Below are 13,642 nucleotides of genomic sequence, written 5' to 3'. Positions count from 1 at the left end.
ATCAGTGGTCTCAAACTCAAATCCTGGAGGGCCACAGCTCTGCAGAGTTTAGCTTCAACCAGCTCCAAAATCACACCTACGAAGTTTCTAGTAATCCTGAAGACCCTGATTAGCTGGATCAGGTGTGTTTGATTAGGATTAGAGCTAAACTGTGGCCCTCCAATTGAGTTTGAGACCAATGGTCTAGATTCATTTTCCATCTTTTATTAGTGAATTATTATTGATTACAGAAACTAGTTAAGAGTTTGCATGTACAGCATGTGTATAAATCAAAGAGAATCAAGGAATGTGGATCAAAGACTGATTAGCCAATCAGATGGTGGTTACAGACATGATTAGGATTAATTACAACAAGAACACAACAAAGAGTCACGAATCAGGTTTTTATAAGGCTTATATTTGGCTGTGGTTTCAGAAACAAAAAACATGTTGTGGTGTGTGTTTGGATTATGATTTGATTAAAACCAGAGTAAGCTTAATTGAAGACCCAACCGCATCTGAAAGTGCAACACATTTTAGCATTAACTACTCTCATGTGGTTCTGGATATAAAGTAGTAACACATAGAAGTTGGCACTACTAACTTATCTACATATTTCAGTGGTGTGTCACTAGCTCAGCAGTTTACAAAATCATTTAGCTTCTCTAGCACCGAGTCATTTTTCCAATTAATTAGGTAGCATGACAAAACACTACGATTCACTTTAGGGTTGGTTCCAAAGGTTCATTGGAATTTGTTGAGGTCACACAACAGTGTGCCCAGAAGTCCAGTGAAGCAATCGTATGTCCTCTCTTTTTCAAACAAAATATATGTTTTGTCAAACACTGCTATTTGTGTTTTCAATTCAGTTACAGAGTGTAGGTTGCTGTTATTGTCCCCAAAAATAGCTTCAATATAGCTGAAGTAGCCACTTACTAACTAGGAATGGGAATCGTAATGAATTTATTAAATTCTACGCACATGTTTCGTTGATTTACTAAAAAGAACAACTCACAAACTCATGGTTGAAAATGGTTGAACTAAAGGTATGTTTTTGAATCGTTAAAAAGAACCAGCTCATAAGAGTAATTTGTGTTATACTGTAACATAATACTGTATGTTTCCGATTCAACAAATAAGGAATCAAGACTCATTTGTTTGGCAATCGGTTGGACTGTACTTTTTAACTGTACTGTATGTTTCCAACTCATGCCTTTGGAAAATGGTTGATCTGTACTTTTCATGTGGTATAATTTTGAAATGTTAAAAAGAACCAGCTCATAATAATCATTTGTTCTGGAATCAGTTGACCTATACTGTTTACTGATTCACTTATTCGTCTTATTTGTTTAGAAATGAGTTAGACAACACAGGTTGCACTGTAGATCCAATGCCAGTGTTGCTAAAGTGCTAGAAACACTCCTAATTCACTAGGGAAAGAGAGTTTCAGCACTCACGTGCAACATTCATCTTAGAGGTGCTGATGATTGTGTGTACTCACATCAGGGCAGAGGTTACCCGTCGAGACCGAAGTGATCTTTCCTGGGGCTCCTGGGAAAACAGGCTTCCCGCCTGGACTCTGGGCCTGGTCTTTGAGGAAAAAAAGAAAAAGAAAAAAAGTACACGTTCATATAGTCACCACTTTAAAATTAACCACACTGACAAATATGCCAAGCGTTTGAAGTGGCACACTTACTAGCAACATTTGGGCTTGATCGGTGGTCTGCACGGTTCTTCAACAACCTGTCCTCCTTTGGTTCAGGATAGGTGTCCCACGTGCCCTGGGGGCTCTCAGGTGAGCCATTCTGCACAGAGTTGTTGTAGAGCTCAAAGCCCTCGCTCTTTGGTCTCATCTTTCCCTTGTCTCCACGTCCACGGTCTGATGCTGCGGAGATGAAAAAGAGGCTTGATTTAAACCAAATTCAGTATTGGGAAAGTGCCCATCTCGGAAATGGGGGAAATCACCCACAATGTACCGAATCAGAATCACTACCAGACATATGTCGAAAGCATTTATATTTAACGCAACTCTTGAACAGTTTCATGTGTGACTGGGAACGCTGCGGGTGCCAGATCCACCACATTTCCACCTCTTTGAGGAATTAGTCACGCTAGCACACTGTGCGGCAGCCGCTGATATTTTTTTAAGCCGAATACAGCAGCTCCCAAACGCAAGCCCGTTAAGAGATTTAAATAAATATTCATGCCGAAGTTGCTTACCGCGGGTCATCATGGGGGACGGCTGGTTGAGGAGCGTGGCCAGACCATGGTAAATGGCTCCCTGTTTGGCCACCTCGAGCGTTACAACAGAGCCGGTTCGTGTCATCAATTCCGCCGCCCTATAAAACAGAGACATTTTTGAGTAAAACATACAAAACTGCAGACTATGATGAACGACTTTCATGTTCAAAGCATTACTTGTGCAATCCCAAAAGAGATTATTTAAAGAGACTAATCTCATTGTATGTCTGTTTGGCTTTGCTGTCGGCTAACTGTAAACAAGAGACGGAGGCTGGAACGAATCCCAAAGGCAACTCTAGTTGTCCATTCACAAGTGTTTTGAGCCATATGCTTCTCATTTAACTCAAATCCACAGATTTAAGAGTTTCATCAGTTCCACCACATCTCTAAACTACATGCATTAATGCAATTTTTCTGACAGAAATTAGAATTTTTTTTAAGCCGTTTTGACTTTCCAAACAAAAGGTGCTTTGTACTGCGCAGCTTAATGCCTGAAAATGTTGAACTAGGAATAATGACGCTTTCAAGTCAAATCCAGGATAATTGCAAGACAAACCACTGTGTCAAAAATTGAACTTCTCAATGAAAGGGCAATTTTCATCACTTTTCAGGAGAATTTCTAATTTTAAAGTGCATATAAAAAAAATATGTAATTCATCACGCCAAATAAGTAAATAATCCCAAAAATTAGACCCAGAACTTATTCCAATGTTGCATTTTTGCCTGACGATGTTCTAAAGACTGAGAGACAGTCATATTTTGTTCTTACACCACGTTTGTGTATATTAGGACACATTCCTTGCTTATGTAGTGTAATGAAATGGTTCTAGCATGCAATCCTTTTGTTTATTTAACTGAGTCTTCTTTGACACAGCCGGATATTGCATGCTTTACCTGTAAACCCATTTCAAATTTAAATTAAAGGTCTAAGTGCTACAGAATTACCTCTCCTGCGAGAGGCCAACAAGACTTCTTCCATCCACGCTAAGCAACTGGTCTCCGGCAGCCAGACGTCCATCCTAAAAAGAAAACAAGATTCAAACATCATAAAACGGCAAGGTTGAACAAGATTTTTACTTTTTATGAAGAAAAAAAAAGAAAAAGTATGATTCATGATTTTACAGCTTCAACTCCAAATATAGTAAAGAGTACGATCAATAAAACTAGTAAGTATGAGAAATCACATTTAGTGATATCTGAAGAAATGTGGTCATAGCATCTGCATTTGCCCATAAAGAAAATCACAATACAAACCAAGCCAAACTCACCATGTCTGCCGCACCTCCTTTGACAACAGACTTGATGTAAATACCAAGTTTGTCCTGTCCGGCACCCTAAAAAACACAAAAGAGCGAGCAAAACCATTTATTAGCACTCTGAGAAAGATCTAAATGTCATTTACAGGCTAAACTAGTTCCGCTGTGGAAACTGCTGCATGAAGAAACCAGGCGTTCATTCATGAAAGACTATAAATCTGGAGCCAGAAGTGAAGACATTCATATAAATAAACTCATTCATAAATTCAGACCAGATCTGAAGTAGTTTTTTGTTCAAACAAGCCATGATTAACCCTCGCAAAATTCTTCATCCTATATCCCCGGTCAGAGGTCATCATCCGACACGGGCCATCTGGTTGTTGGACTGTGCACTCATTGAGATATGAGCTCGACCTAAATGGCATTGCATGTTAGAGAAGCATCTTTCAAAATAAAATCTAGTAATTAACTTCAAGATAAAACAATCCATTCATTGAAGCACATCCGGTAGACGTCAAATAGTAACGCCATACAAGTTTCAACACTCAAACACAACATTGCTAACAAGTAATACTCCATAACTCTGTGAATTAAATGGTCTGTTCAAAGCTTAAATCTGACAGAGCTTCAGAGGCATGAGCTTTAAAGGGGTTTGTTTGAGGACTGTGGTTTCAAGTTAGTATCATTTGTTTTTTTTTTCCGATGGCTGGATTTGCTATTTGAGCAAGCAAGTACCCAAAATCCCCTGGCTGCTGCCAGCGGTTCTATTTGAGGGGGATCTTGCTAAAAATTAACTATAAAAATGTGAGGTCTGTATTACATTCCCAGCCATCTCAGCTGTTTTCTCATACAGAAACAAACGGCTCAGGTCTAACAAACCCTCACATCTGCACAAAAATAGCAAAACCAGTACTGACCTAAATTCTATTTTTTATCTTAGGAACTGTTGACAAAAAAAAAATAAAAAATTCAATACTTCAGTCTTTTGTGTATATTTGCACTAATAATAAACAAAACACACAAGAACCAATTATGTTTGATGTGAAACCAGGTTGAAAGTGTCTAGAAGCACCATGTTTGAATGTGTGCACAATCTGAAATATTTTAACCTAATAAATGTATGACTTGTCCTATGATTTGAGAAGACTTAAAAGTGTAGTCTCTCTAAGGTTTTGTTTTTGCTTTTTTTGTTCAAAAATTTGTCAGAAGTGACAGTAAAGATTAGTCATCTTTACATTACAGGAATTAATTACATTTGATAATATTTTTAAAAAGAAAACCGCTATGTTAATTGCAATAATTACTGGTTTCACTGTTTTTGATCAAATAAATGCCGTCTTGGTGAACATTCTTTCAAGAACATTATAATAAAGCCTCATCAACCCCAAATATTTGAACGGCACTATATATATATAGCGCACACATCATATAGACTACTTTAAAGCACTTTTAATGGTGTTTTTACCCATTTCTGGAGCTTGACAAACCCAGTCCCCAACAACTTTCACTGTACGAAAAAGAGAACTTCACTTCTGTTAAATGGAAAAGAGAAAGAAATGCTCCTTTGAAAGTCAACATACGTCTACTGTTTTTTAACAGCCTTATATGAACTCCTTCAACAGTAAAGTATGTACTTCTGAATTCCAGGGCCAGATCTCTAAAAGCCCATGCCAAACTCCAAATGATGGTTTCATGGTCATAACAAACCATTTACTAAATGGCACACCATCCAAGTCTACAACACTCCTGCCATGCAGGCTGAGCCTGCTAGATCTGGTTTCTCCTCTGGTTTATGAAAAACCCATGCTGATCAACAAGTTATGAGTGTGCCGTCTATATTTACCAAACTATTCTGCTGCTGCATGTTGTTTTTAGGCTCTCTGAAAAAGATTCACACACCTCAAACATCAATAATCTACCTTGAGTAGAAACTTTAAACTGAACCTGTTCTGGCCATCAATGGAGTAAAAAATTGTTTCATTAGTCAATGATGAGATAGTCCTTCATAAGATGTGATGTGAAAACTGGTTTGGTTATCACTTGATTGGTATGTGCACCCGTTGCATTGCTCATAAGCACTTTATGTCTTGTCCATATAGTGAAAAACCTAAATGAAGCTGACCAGAAGCAATGGATCGAGAAAGTCAGTAACTGAATCTGCCTGGGAAACAGCAACATCTTTTATTCTGCCCTCTGAAATAAAGCCAATGTTAGCCACAGAACCCCATAACCCACTCACATTACACTGGCATAAACACACCCTACAATTCAAACACAGCCGTAACATGAACACCACACGAATATCACTCAGAAATCTCAGTTAACATTCAGGACTTAACCACAAATGAATTTTAACAGATCTTTACAGTCTAAAGAAAAAAAAAAAAACACAAAGTTCCAAAGAACCTACAAGATTAATTCAAGGGTGATGTCACCAAATACAGATAGATGAGTAATTTGCATTCAAATCACGTTCAAAAGACAACAACACCATTCAAATGCTACAAAACCAGTATAATTGTGAGAACAGGTGATGGAATAAGGAAAACAGCAATGGAAAAACATGCAATCAGATGTCATAAATCATATTGTGGTGCAGATGTGTAAAAACCACCTACCGCTATGTGCTCTGATGCCTACAGCACAAGTAACTTCTATGTATGTTGTGAGTGCGTTATGATATGATCCTGGACAATGACTCCTCCTCATAGTGAGTGTGCACAACAAACAGGGTGGGGGTATTCCAAAGGATTGGTGGGAATACTAACCAAGTTTTGGAAAGCTACTTTAAACTGCAGTATACCAAGCTACAATGATCTGATAATTTAAAGTACTAAAACTAGAGTCAAGCTACCATTTATAAAATAAATAAAAATAGTTAATGACATTTCAAGCACCTAACAAAAATAGCTTTACCTTATTGAAACTAAGGAGACAATTTAATTATTGGTGTAATATATGGTAACACTTTGCAATAGTTCAATTTGTTAATATTAGCACATGCATTAGAAATCCTTAACGAATAATGAACAACAGTATATAAATATTACTGTATTAATTTAGGTTTAATGCAAAAAAAATAATTATTTTAACAGATTTCTATTAATTGCTGTATTGATAAATTAATATATTAAAATTAATTTACTAAATAAAATGTGAATATTTATATACTATTGTGTATTATGTTAGTTCACAATACATTTTAATTATTTATAAATTAAGGTATTAATGTAAATGCAGAAATTAACATTAACCTATACTTATTTTTTGATGTAGAAATAATTTTCACTCAGAAACTGCAAGTAAATTTCACAAACAATTACAAAGAAATGGCATTAAATTAAATGTGAAATTTAGGCAGAAAAACTGAAATGTGTGGTTTGTGTTGTTATGTATCGAATATGTTCTGATTGACTGCTTGTGTCACACTGTATTAGGTATTATAATAGATACATCTGCATTTCATTGTCGAATGAAAAATGAACAAAAACTATGAAAATCTGCCGCACACCACCATCAGCCAGAAATTCTGCGTATGCCATTTCACAAGAGGCATCAAGGCCTGCAACACACTGACATAATACCTAATGCAACACATTGGACACTGAGTGCCTATTATCAACAAGTAAAAAAACTGAAATACAGATATGCCAATTTTTTGCCCGCGAACAACTTCTGATCTGCTGTAAGGTCTGGACTTGTCTAAGTCCTGAGGGAGATACATGTCGCCTAGCAAAGCCCAAAAGCTCTCTGATTAGACTTTGAAAGTACGCATTACGCTGTGATGAGAAACAACCATTCAGAAATCAGTCTCTCCACATTAAAGAGTAAACCTGCGGTGAAAGACACATGAGAAGCCCTGCGGTTGAGCTCTGAGGCGGGGCGGTTTCCAGGCCGTCTGAACACGGCTGATGCAGGAGTCTTATGCGGACCTAGTGGGAGAGCAACCCTTTCTTCAGGAAACCTGCATTAAACTTGCTTTGATCAAAGCTGAAAACCTGGCGTGCAGAACATGAAACAGAGTAAGGTCTATAAAAGCCACTGATGAAAAACAGATGCATGTTAACAAGAGAACTAATTGCTACTGTTTTTAAAACGAGGAGTGAGGTGATACTGGCACAGTTCATTACTACGTGCTGGAAGGCTAAAGAAGTCAATTTTACTTCAAATACAGCTCTTTTCTTTCGAAAAGAAACAGCTATATCACTAGACTGTATGCAACAGAAGAACATGTTTGAAATGTTTCAATTGATAATGCTATCATCAAATTTAATGAGCTCACTTTTAAAGTTCGTTATTTCTTGTGACAACCAAATCATCAAAATCAAGTCATTGGCAGAGCACTCAAAACACTTCATGCAAGTACTTAAGCCCAAAATCTCATTTAACATGTGGTTGCATTACAAAATGAGAACATTGAGAATGTAACAAGGAGGCGCTAGCGCAAACTGTCTTCAGTGGTCATTCTTCTCTTTAGGGTCAAGTAGTGTCACGACAGAGCAACAGTTTGAAGAGCAAGTTAGTTAAACTGATGGTTTATCAGGGTCGTGCACCATTTAGAACTGAATTAAGAATGGCCTTAAAATTAAAAATAAATTCCTGAATGAACTCCAGTTTTAATTGAGATGCAAATAGAATAATTTGAAATGTATATAACTTAAGACAAAAAGATAAAGATCTGAAGGTTTATAGGCTTTATGGACAGTATGACAGATATAATGATAGATAGACAGAACGCCAGACAAACTATAGACAGATAATAAGACAGACAGGCAAGCAGATGGATAGATGGAGAGATAGACAGAATGATATAGACAGACACACAGATAGACAGAATGATAGATAAGACAGATAGACAAAACAGCAAGACTGACACACAAAATGATAGAGAGAACAACAGACAGACAGAACGATAAAAACAGATTTAAAAACAATAGATAAGAGACAAAATGATAGATTGAACGACGACAGACAGACCTAATGAAAGACAGGTAAGACAGATAGATAGACAAAACAATAAGACAAATAAACAGCAAAAGAGATGGACAGATAGATAAAATGACAGAACAATAGACAGTAAGATAAAATGACAGACAAGACAGACTTATAAATGATAGGAGACAGACAGACAGACGGACGGACAGAATGATAGATAGACAAGACAGACAGACTTATTAATGATAGACATAAAAGAGACAGACAGACGGATAGATAGATTGATAGATAGATTGATGGATAGCTGGATAGATAGACAGACTTATTAATAATGATAGACACAAAAGACAGACAGAATATCTATAACTATATAGATATTCCTCACTGTCCAATCAGAATTAACAGGTCAGGAGTTACAACAAAACCAAACAACACCTTCCTTCTGAGTTCAACGCCCATTGCATAAGTGTGCATGTCACTGAGCATGTGGTGTGGGATTGTATTCTAGGTGGGGTTGTTTTCAAGTTAATCTTTCCAGGGACACTGCCAGAAGCACAGTTCAAAAGACAATTATAATGTCTGTGTGGCTAATAGACATCTTGGCATATCCAAATGTTTGCATATCCACACTGTAAATAATATTTTACAGGTGCTAAATGCCTCTTAAGCAAAACTAGAAACTTATCCCTGCAGGCTTCTTCACAGTAGCAGGTTATTTGCCTTTCAGTGTGTCAGAGGGTAAAGGTTAGTAAACTTGGGAACGAACTGAGTCTGTTTACTTGAGGCCTTGCAGTGGCTACAAGAATGTCTTCACACAACGGGACGCCACAAAAAAAAGACAGTTCAAGCACATATTTACCCCGTAAGTTGCTGTCTTGCATAGTCGGCATGCAAAAATATGCTTGTATCTGCAGTGCAGACATTAGACATTAACAGGAAGGTGTTGAAGTCTGAAGGTGTTCACTGATAACAGTACTTGGAGCAGATGCTCAAACCACAGAACTCCAGCTTCCTTTGAAGGTCCTAAAACCGCATGGAAGCAAGCAAACAAAGTCTACAGCTTCGAGGTCCCACCCTGATGCTTCCTGTCCACGGAAAAGCTTCCCAAACCTGCCACAGGAAATTGGAAGCCCAGCTTAGGCAAGACGAGAGCTTTGCAACAGAGGTAGAATTGAACTTCAGTCTTCACCCCCTTTAGTCTCAAAACACTTGTGGTGTACTCTCTGTGGATTTGTATGCCAAACGCACAGCTTTCCTGTTAAAGGTTTACAGTTGAGGATGTGATCGCTGAATGAAGCCTTCAGGGAGCTGCACGTGCGTGTAGGCATAAACGATCTAGAGTAATTTGTTAACAGCCCCAGGGAGTCAAAGCAGTGCCTGACCTCTGACCGAGATGGTGGAGTTCACAGTGCACTAGGAAAACAGAAAATACATCTATTCACTGAAACTTGACCCGCCACCATCATTTCCTGCCCCGATTAATCACCCACAACAAACACAGCAGTCTGGAAAAAAGCAGCCAGGACAGTAGTTTGCTCCTGAACGTAGCTGGTCCTTACCGTCACGTCTAGACGGATGGAAGACAGATGGACCGCTGAGGCTGTTGGCTAATGCTGGGTGCAAAATATCATGACTAGCACAAGATTAATAATGAGCTGCTTTCAGCCGACGGTCTTCATCACGTCTGAGTGGCCTCCATTCCGGCTCTAATGATCTGCAGACTCTTGGGCTGCTTGCTTCAGTTAAGAAAGACCAAACAAAGAGGTCTGTCTTCCTTCACGGTCCTCTGGCGGTGTGTTTAGAAAGCAGCTCCGTTTTTGGACACAAAGGAAACGGGTCTCTTATGAATCTTTTATTGTAAAGGGACAGAATTATGTTAAAGACATGAGTCACAACTTAATTTAAGGGTTCGGTTTTACGTGCAAGCTTGATGTCCTTTGCTTCAAACATAATGTCCCCAAGTTTTACTAACTAGCAACTTGGGATTGTCCTCTCATGTACTAAATCGGCAATCCCTTGCAGAATGGCATAAATAGAAGATAGTCTTCCAAAGGGTCTCAATTCTCTGGACATGCAGAGTCAAGGTACGAAATGTCACAAACATGATCATTTTGATGAACGCAAGGTGACAGCTTGAAGCAACTCCGTTTAGACAATCGCAGGGGCTTGTCAGGTTTCATTTTGCCTGAGGACTGAAGTGAACTAGTTCTTGAGTATGGGCTGCACCCACATCTGTCAAAAGATCCCATCCCGATCCACTAGAAAGAACTGTTTTCATGGTCATGTTTTCTTTTGAACCTGTGAACCAAAACAGTCTTTGGTACACCGCCACAGTGGGTTTCTCTTCATATCAATTCAGATTAATAAAAAGTTAGGAGACACAACATTGCAGAGACTCCATGCTGGGCTGACATTCTGTTGTCCACTCTCCGAGTTCTCAGGAAATCCAGGCTCGCGTATGGGAGTCACATCCTTCAATTGTTGTCGTACATGAGATCAAGAAGCGCACTGAGAAGGAAGTCAGTGAGCTATTGTGCGCCAAACCAAGTACACAAACAAACAAAAATTAGTTTGCCAACAAAACAGAAGATCGATCCTTAAGGCTTTGATTCTTGTGGCAACAAGTCATTTCAAGGCTGAAGAAGAATGAATCCAGAAACGTGGGAAAATGTCAGGTAGGCACTCGTCAGTGTGAAGTACGGAGGTCAGGATTTCCCTTGTTCTTCCCCCAGAAAGTCAACACCATCCCAAAAGAGCTGTTATCGCTCAAACATCTGCAGCCTGAAGCCCCGTGACGTTAGCACGCCCGTCCAGCTGGACTGACTCCGCCAGATTGTTTGCAACAAGTGATGAGTCACTAGCACTGTAATATATGATGGAGAACTCAATGTTCAGTGCTTGCAAACATTATCCCAGTGACCCTGATTGCAAGATATCACAGTGTGCACAACCATGCACATCTAAGGATGAAAATGTAGAAACACACAGTACAAATTTATCTCAAACTAGCACAGAATGAAATGGAGATATGTACCTTGTTTTATCTGTACAGTCACTCTTATGTGTGTTTTTGTACGTGAGCTGATATAGTTTTAAATGTGTGGAAAGATCAAGTAGAGAAAATTTACCATCTGTACAATGTGTACGTGCATGTTTGTGCAGTCTGGTCGCATGACACTGTTTACATTTGCAAAACCTTGCTTTCTCACATTTGATAACAGCCACTGGAATTAATGTGTGTAAGTGTGCATGTCCTCGTCCGGAATTTATATAGAGTAAAAGTTACCATGATTAGGGCATAAAAACTATAACAGTTCCTGATTCAAATCTTCAGCTGATCTCAATTTTGCAAAAATCTGATACCAGTAAGCGGTAAGCTAATATGAAAGAACAACAAACATAAAATATATAATATTTCTGTTGTATAAATTACAATTAGTTGAATGAAACTGAATTAACAACAAATAATAGCAAATTTATGAATGAAAGCTAACCAATGTTAATGAGCACTGGGCCTTACATAGCTTATGATATACAATGCATTAACTAGTGTCAACTTTACTGTAAAGCGCAATCCCGACAGAAAACAAACTAAAACCACCATGCTGACTTTTAGCACACCATTAATCTCTCAGCATTTACTTGCTCACTCTCCCACATTAAAAAGACACACACTTCATGTCATGTGGTTTCTTACCGGCTCCTTCCTCCCGACCACAGAGAACCACATGGTGCTACGCTCCGCTCTGGAGTAGAGAATGAACTGAGGAATCAACTAATAGCGGTCCAGGAAAACTTATTCAACTCTTTCAAAAGCAGGCAGGTCTACTGAGGAGCGACTCCCGGGCTACATGCTAAACACAATATGCAAATATCTGAAGCCAGAGTAGGAAATACCACATCCAGACAGTTATGTATGAGAAACTCCCACGACTCACTAACAGTTAGGTGAAGTTTTAGCGGTGCTCCCAGCTCAACACTGGGACAAACCGCCTCTCCTCTTTAGATCCTCCCCGTTGTCCCAGAGCATGCCTTACACCCCTTTCTTCACTCCTCCTTTCCTTTGCCTAACATTTTTCACTCCTTCCCTCCCTTCTTTTCCTCCGTTCTACCTCTATCAAACTTTATGCTTCCTCAGAGACACTCACAGATGAAAATAGAAGCACTAAAGGGGAGGTTTTGCTATGAAAATAAAGAGTTCCTGTTAACCCCCTTCTCCTCCCTTGTTTGCCTCTTCTCTGTCCTGAACCTGACACACATCTGGAGGGAAAAACACTCTTTAGTCTACCAAAAGTGGTGTGAAACAGGCTACTGAATTGCAACTGTCTGTTCCATATAACCCACAAAAAAAAATCCCAATTTGAAGAAAGATATTGCACAGTTGCACAGTAAAATTGTAAACTGGTCCATGTCGGATCTGAAAGCACTTTCTAACAGCATATTAGTCATACTAGTAAGTTTAGAGTATAAACAAAAACATTAGAATTTTGACATCGAAACTAACCTTTTTATGCTTGACAAGCGTAACTGGTGGAATCATGCAAAACATTTAATATTTTAGCCTTTTAACTGTGCTGTAAACTCCAACATAAAAGACTGCATTTTGTAAAAGGGGTGACGACCCAGAAAGCACATCCCTGTTATGATCTGAGCCTAGGAAACCATGCCACACCTTTACTTCCCACTCAGAATATAGCAGCCACCAGAAACCAAACACCAATCCTCAAAAAGTTAAAATTGTTCTCATTAACTGTGTCAAACTAATCAGATCTATCTCTATGCCAAAACCAGATGCCCTCCTCAAGGATTTAGGGTTTCATTCAGTTACTCTAGATCCATTTTTTCACTGCTACAACAGTCAGATCCATGCAAGATGATCACAGACTTTGAAAGTGGAGTGATTTTACACAATAAACATTACTAAAAAGAAATAAAATAATCAGTTCTTACCTTGGCCGCCACAATACTGAGCCCCATCCCATTGTGTTTCTTCAAAGTCACTGTCACAACTTCCGGTTCCTTCCGCATTGGCTGTAGAGAGAGCAGACAGGTAATTTAGTGAAAAAGTCACTAATGTAACTTCAGCTTTAGGTCCACGGTGCTTCTGGCCGTTCCTAGAGCAAACTGAGCTAAGAGGAGGAGGAGAGAAAATTAGGGAGGTTCTGCCACTGCTAGTTCTCAGAGCACAGCCGACCGCAGAGCGAAACGGCGGGCGCTGGAGACGAGTCAAG

At 38.9% G+C, this 13,642-nt stretch overlaps 1 protein-coding gene across 9 annotated transcripts in view; it reads right to left on the bottom strand.

Annotated features, from left to right (window-relative positions):
• The window catches only part of LOC306844254 (afadin-like), a 114,278-nt gene that overhangs the window by 19,594 nt on the left and 81,042 nt on the right, over positions 1–13,642 (bottom strand). For all 9 annotated transcript variants that reach the window (XM_079376241.1, XM_079376243.1, XM_079376246.1 and 6 more), the window contains 6 exons: positions 13,362–13,442; positions 3,489–3,554; positions 3,166–3,239; positions 2,200–2,318; positions 1,676–1,864; positions 1,481–1,569 (listed from right to left, as the gene is read on the bottom strand). In XM_079376241.1, coding sequence (XP_079232367.1) covers positions 1,481–1,569; positions 1,676–1,864; positions 2,200–2,318; positions 3,166–3,239; positions 3,489–3,554; positions 13,362–13,442 — 618 coding nt within the window. The remainder of the gene's footprint in view (positions 1–1,480; positions 1,570–1,675; positions 1,865–2,199; positions 2,319–3,165; positions 3,240–3,488; positions 3,555–13,361; positions 13,443–13,642) is intronic.

This window comes from Barbus barbus (assembly GCF_936440315.1).
Source record: "Barbus barbus genome assembly, chromosome: 24".
NCBI classification, from domain to species: domain Eukaryota; kingdom Metazoa; phylum Chordata; class Actinopteri; order Cypriniformes; family Cyprinidae; genus Barbus; species Barbus barbus.
Note: the sequence above shows the minus strand (reverse complement) of the source record. Positions and strands in the feature narration are given on the sequence as shown.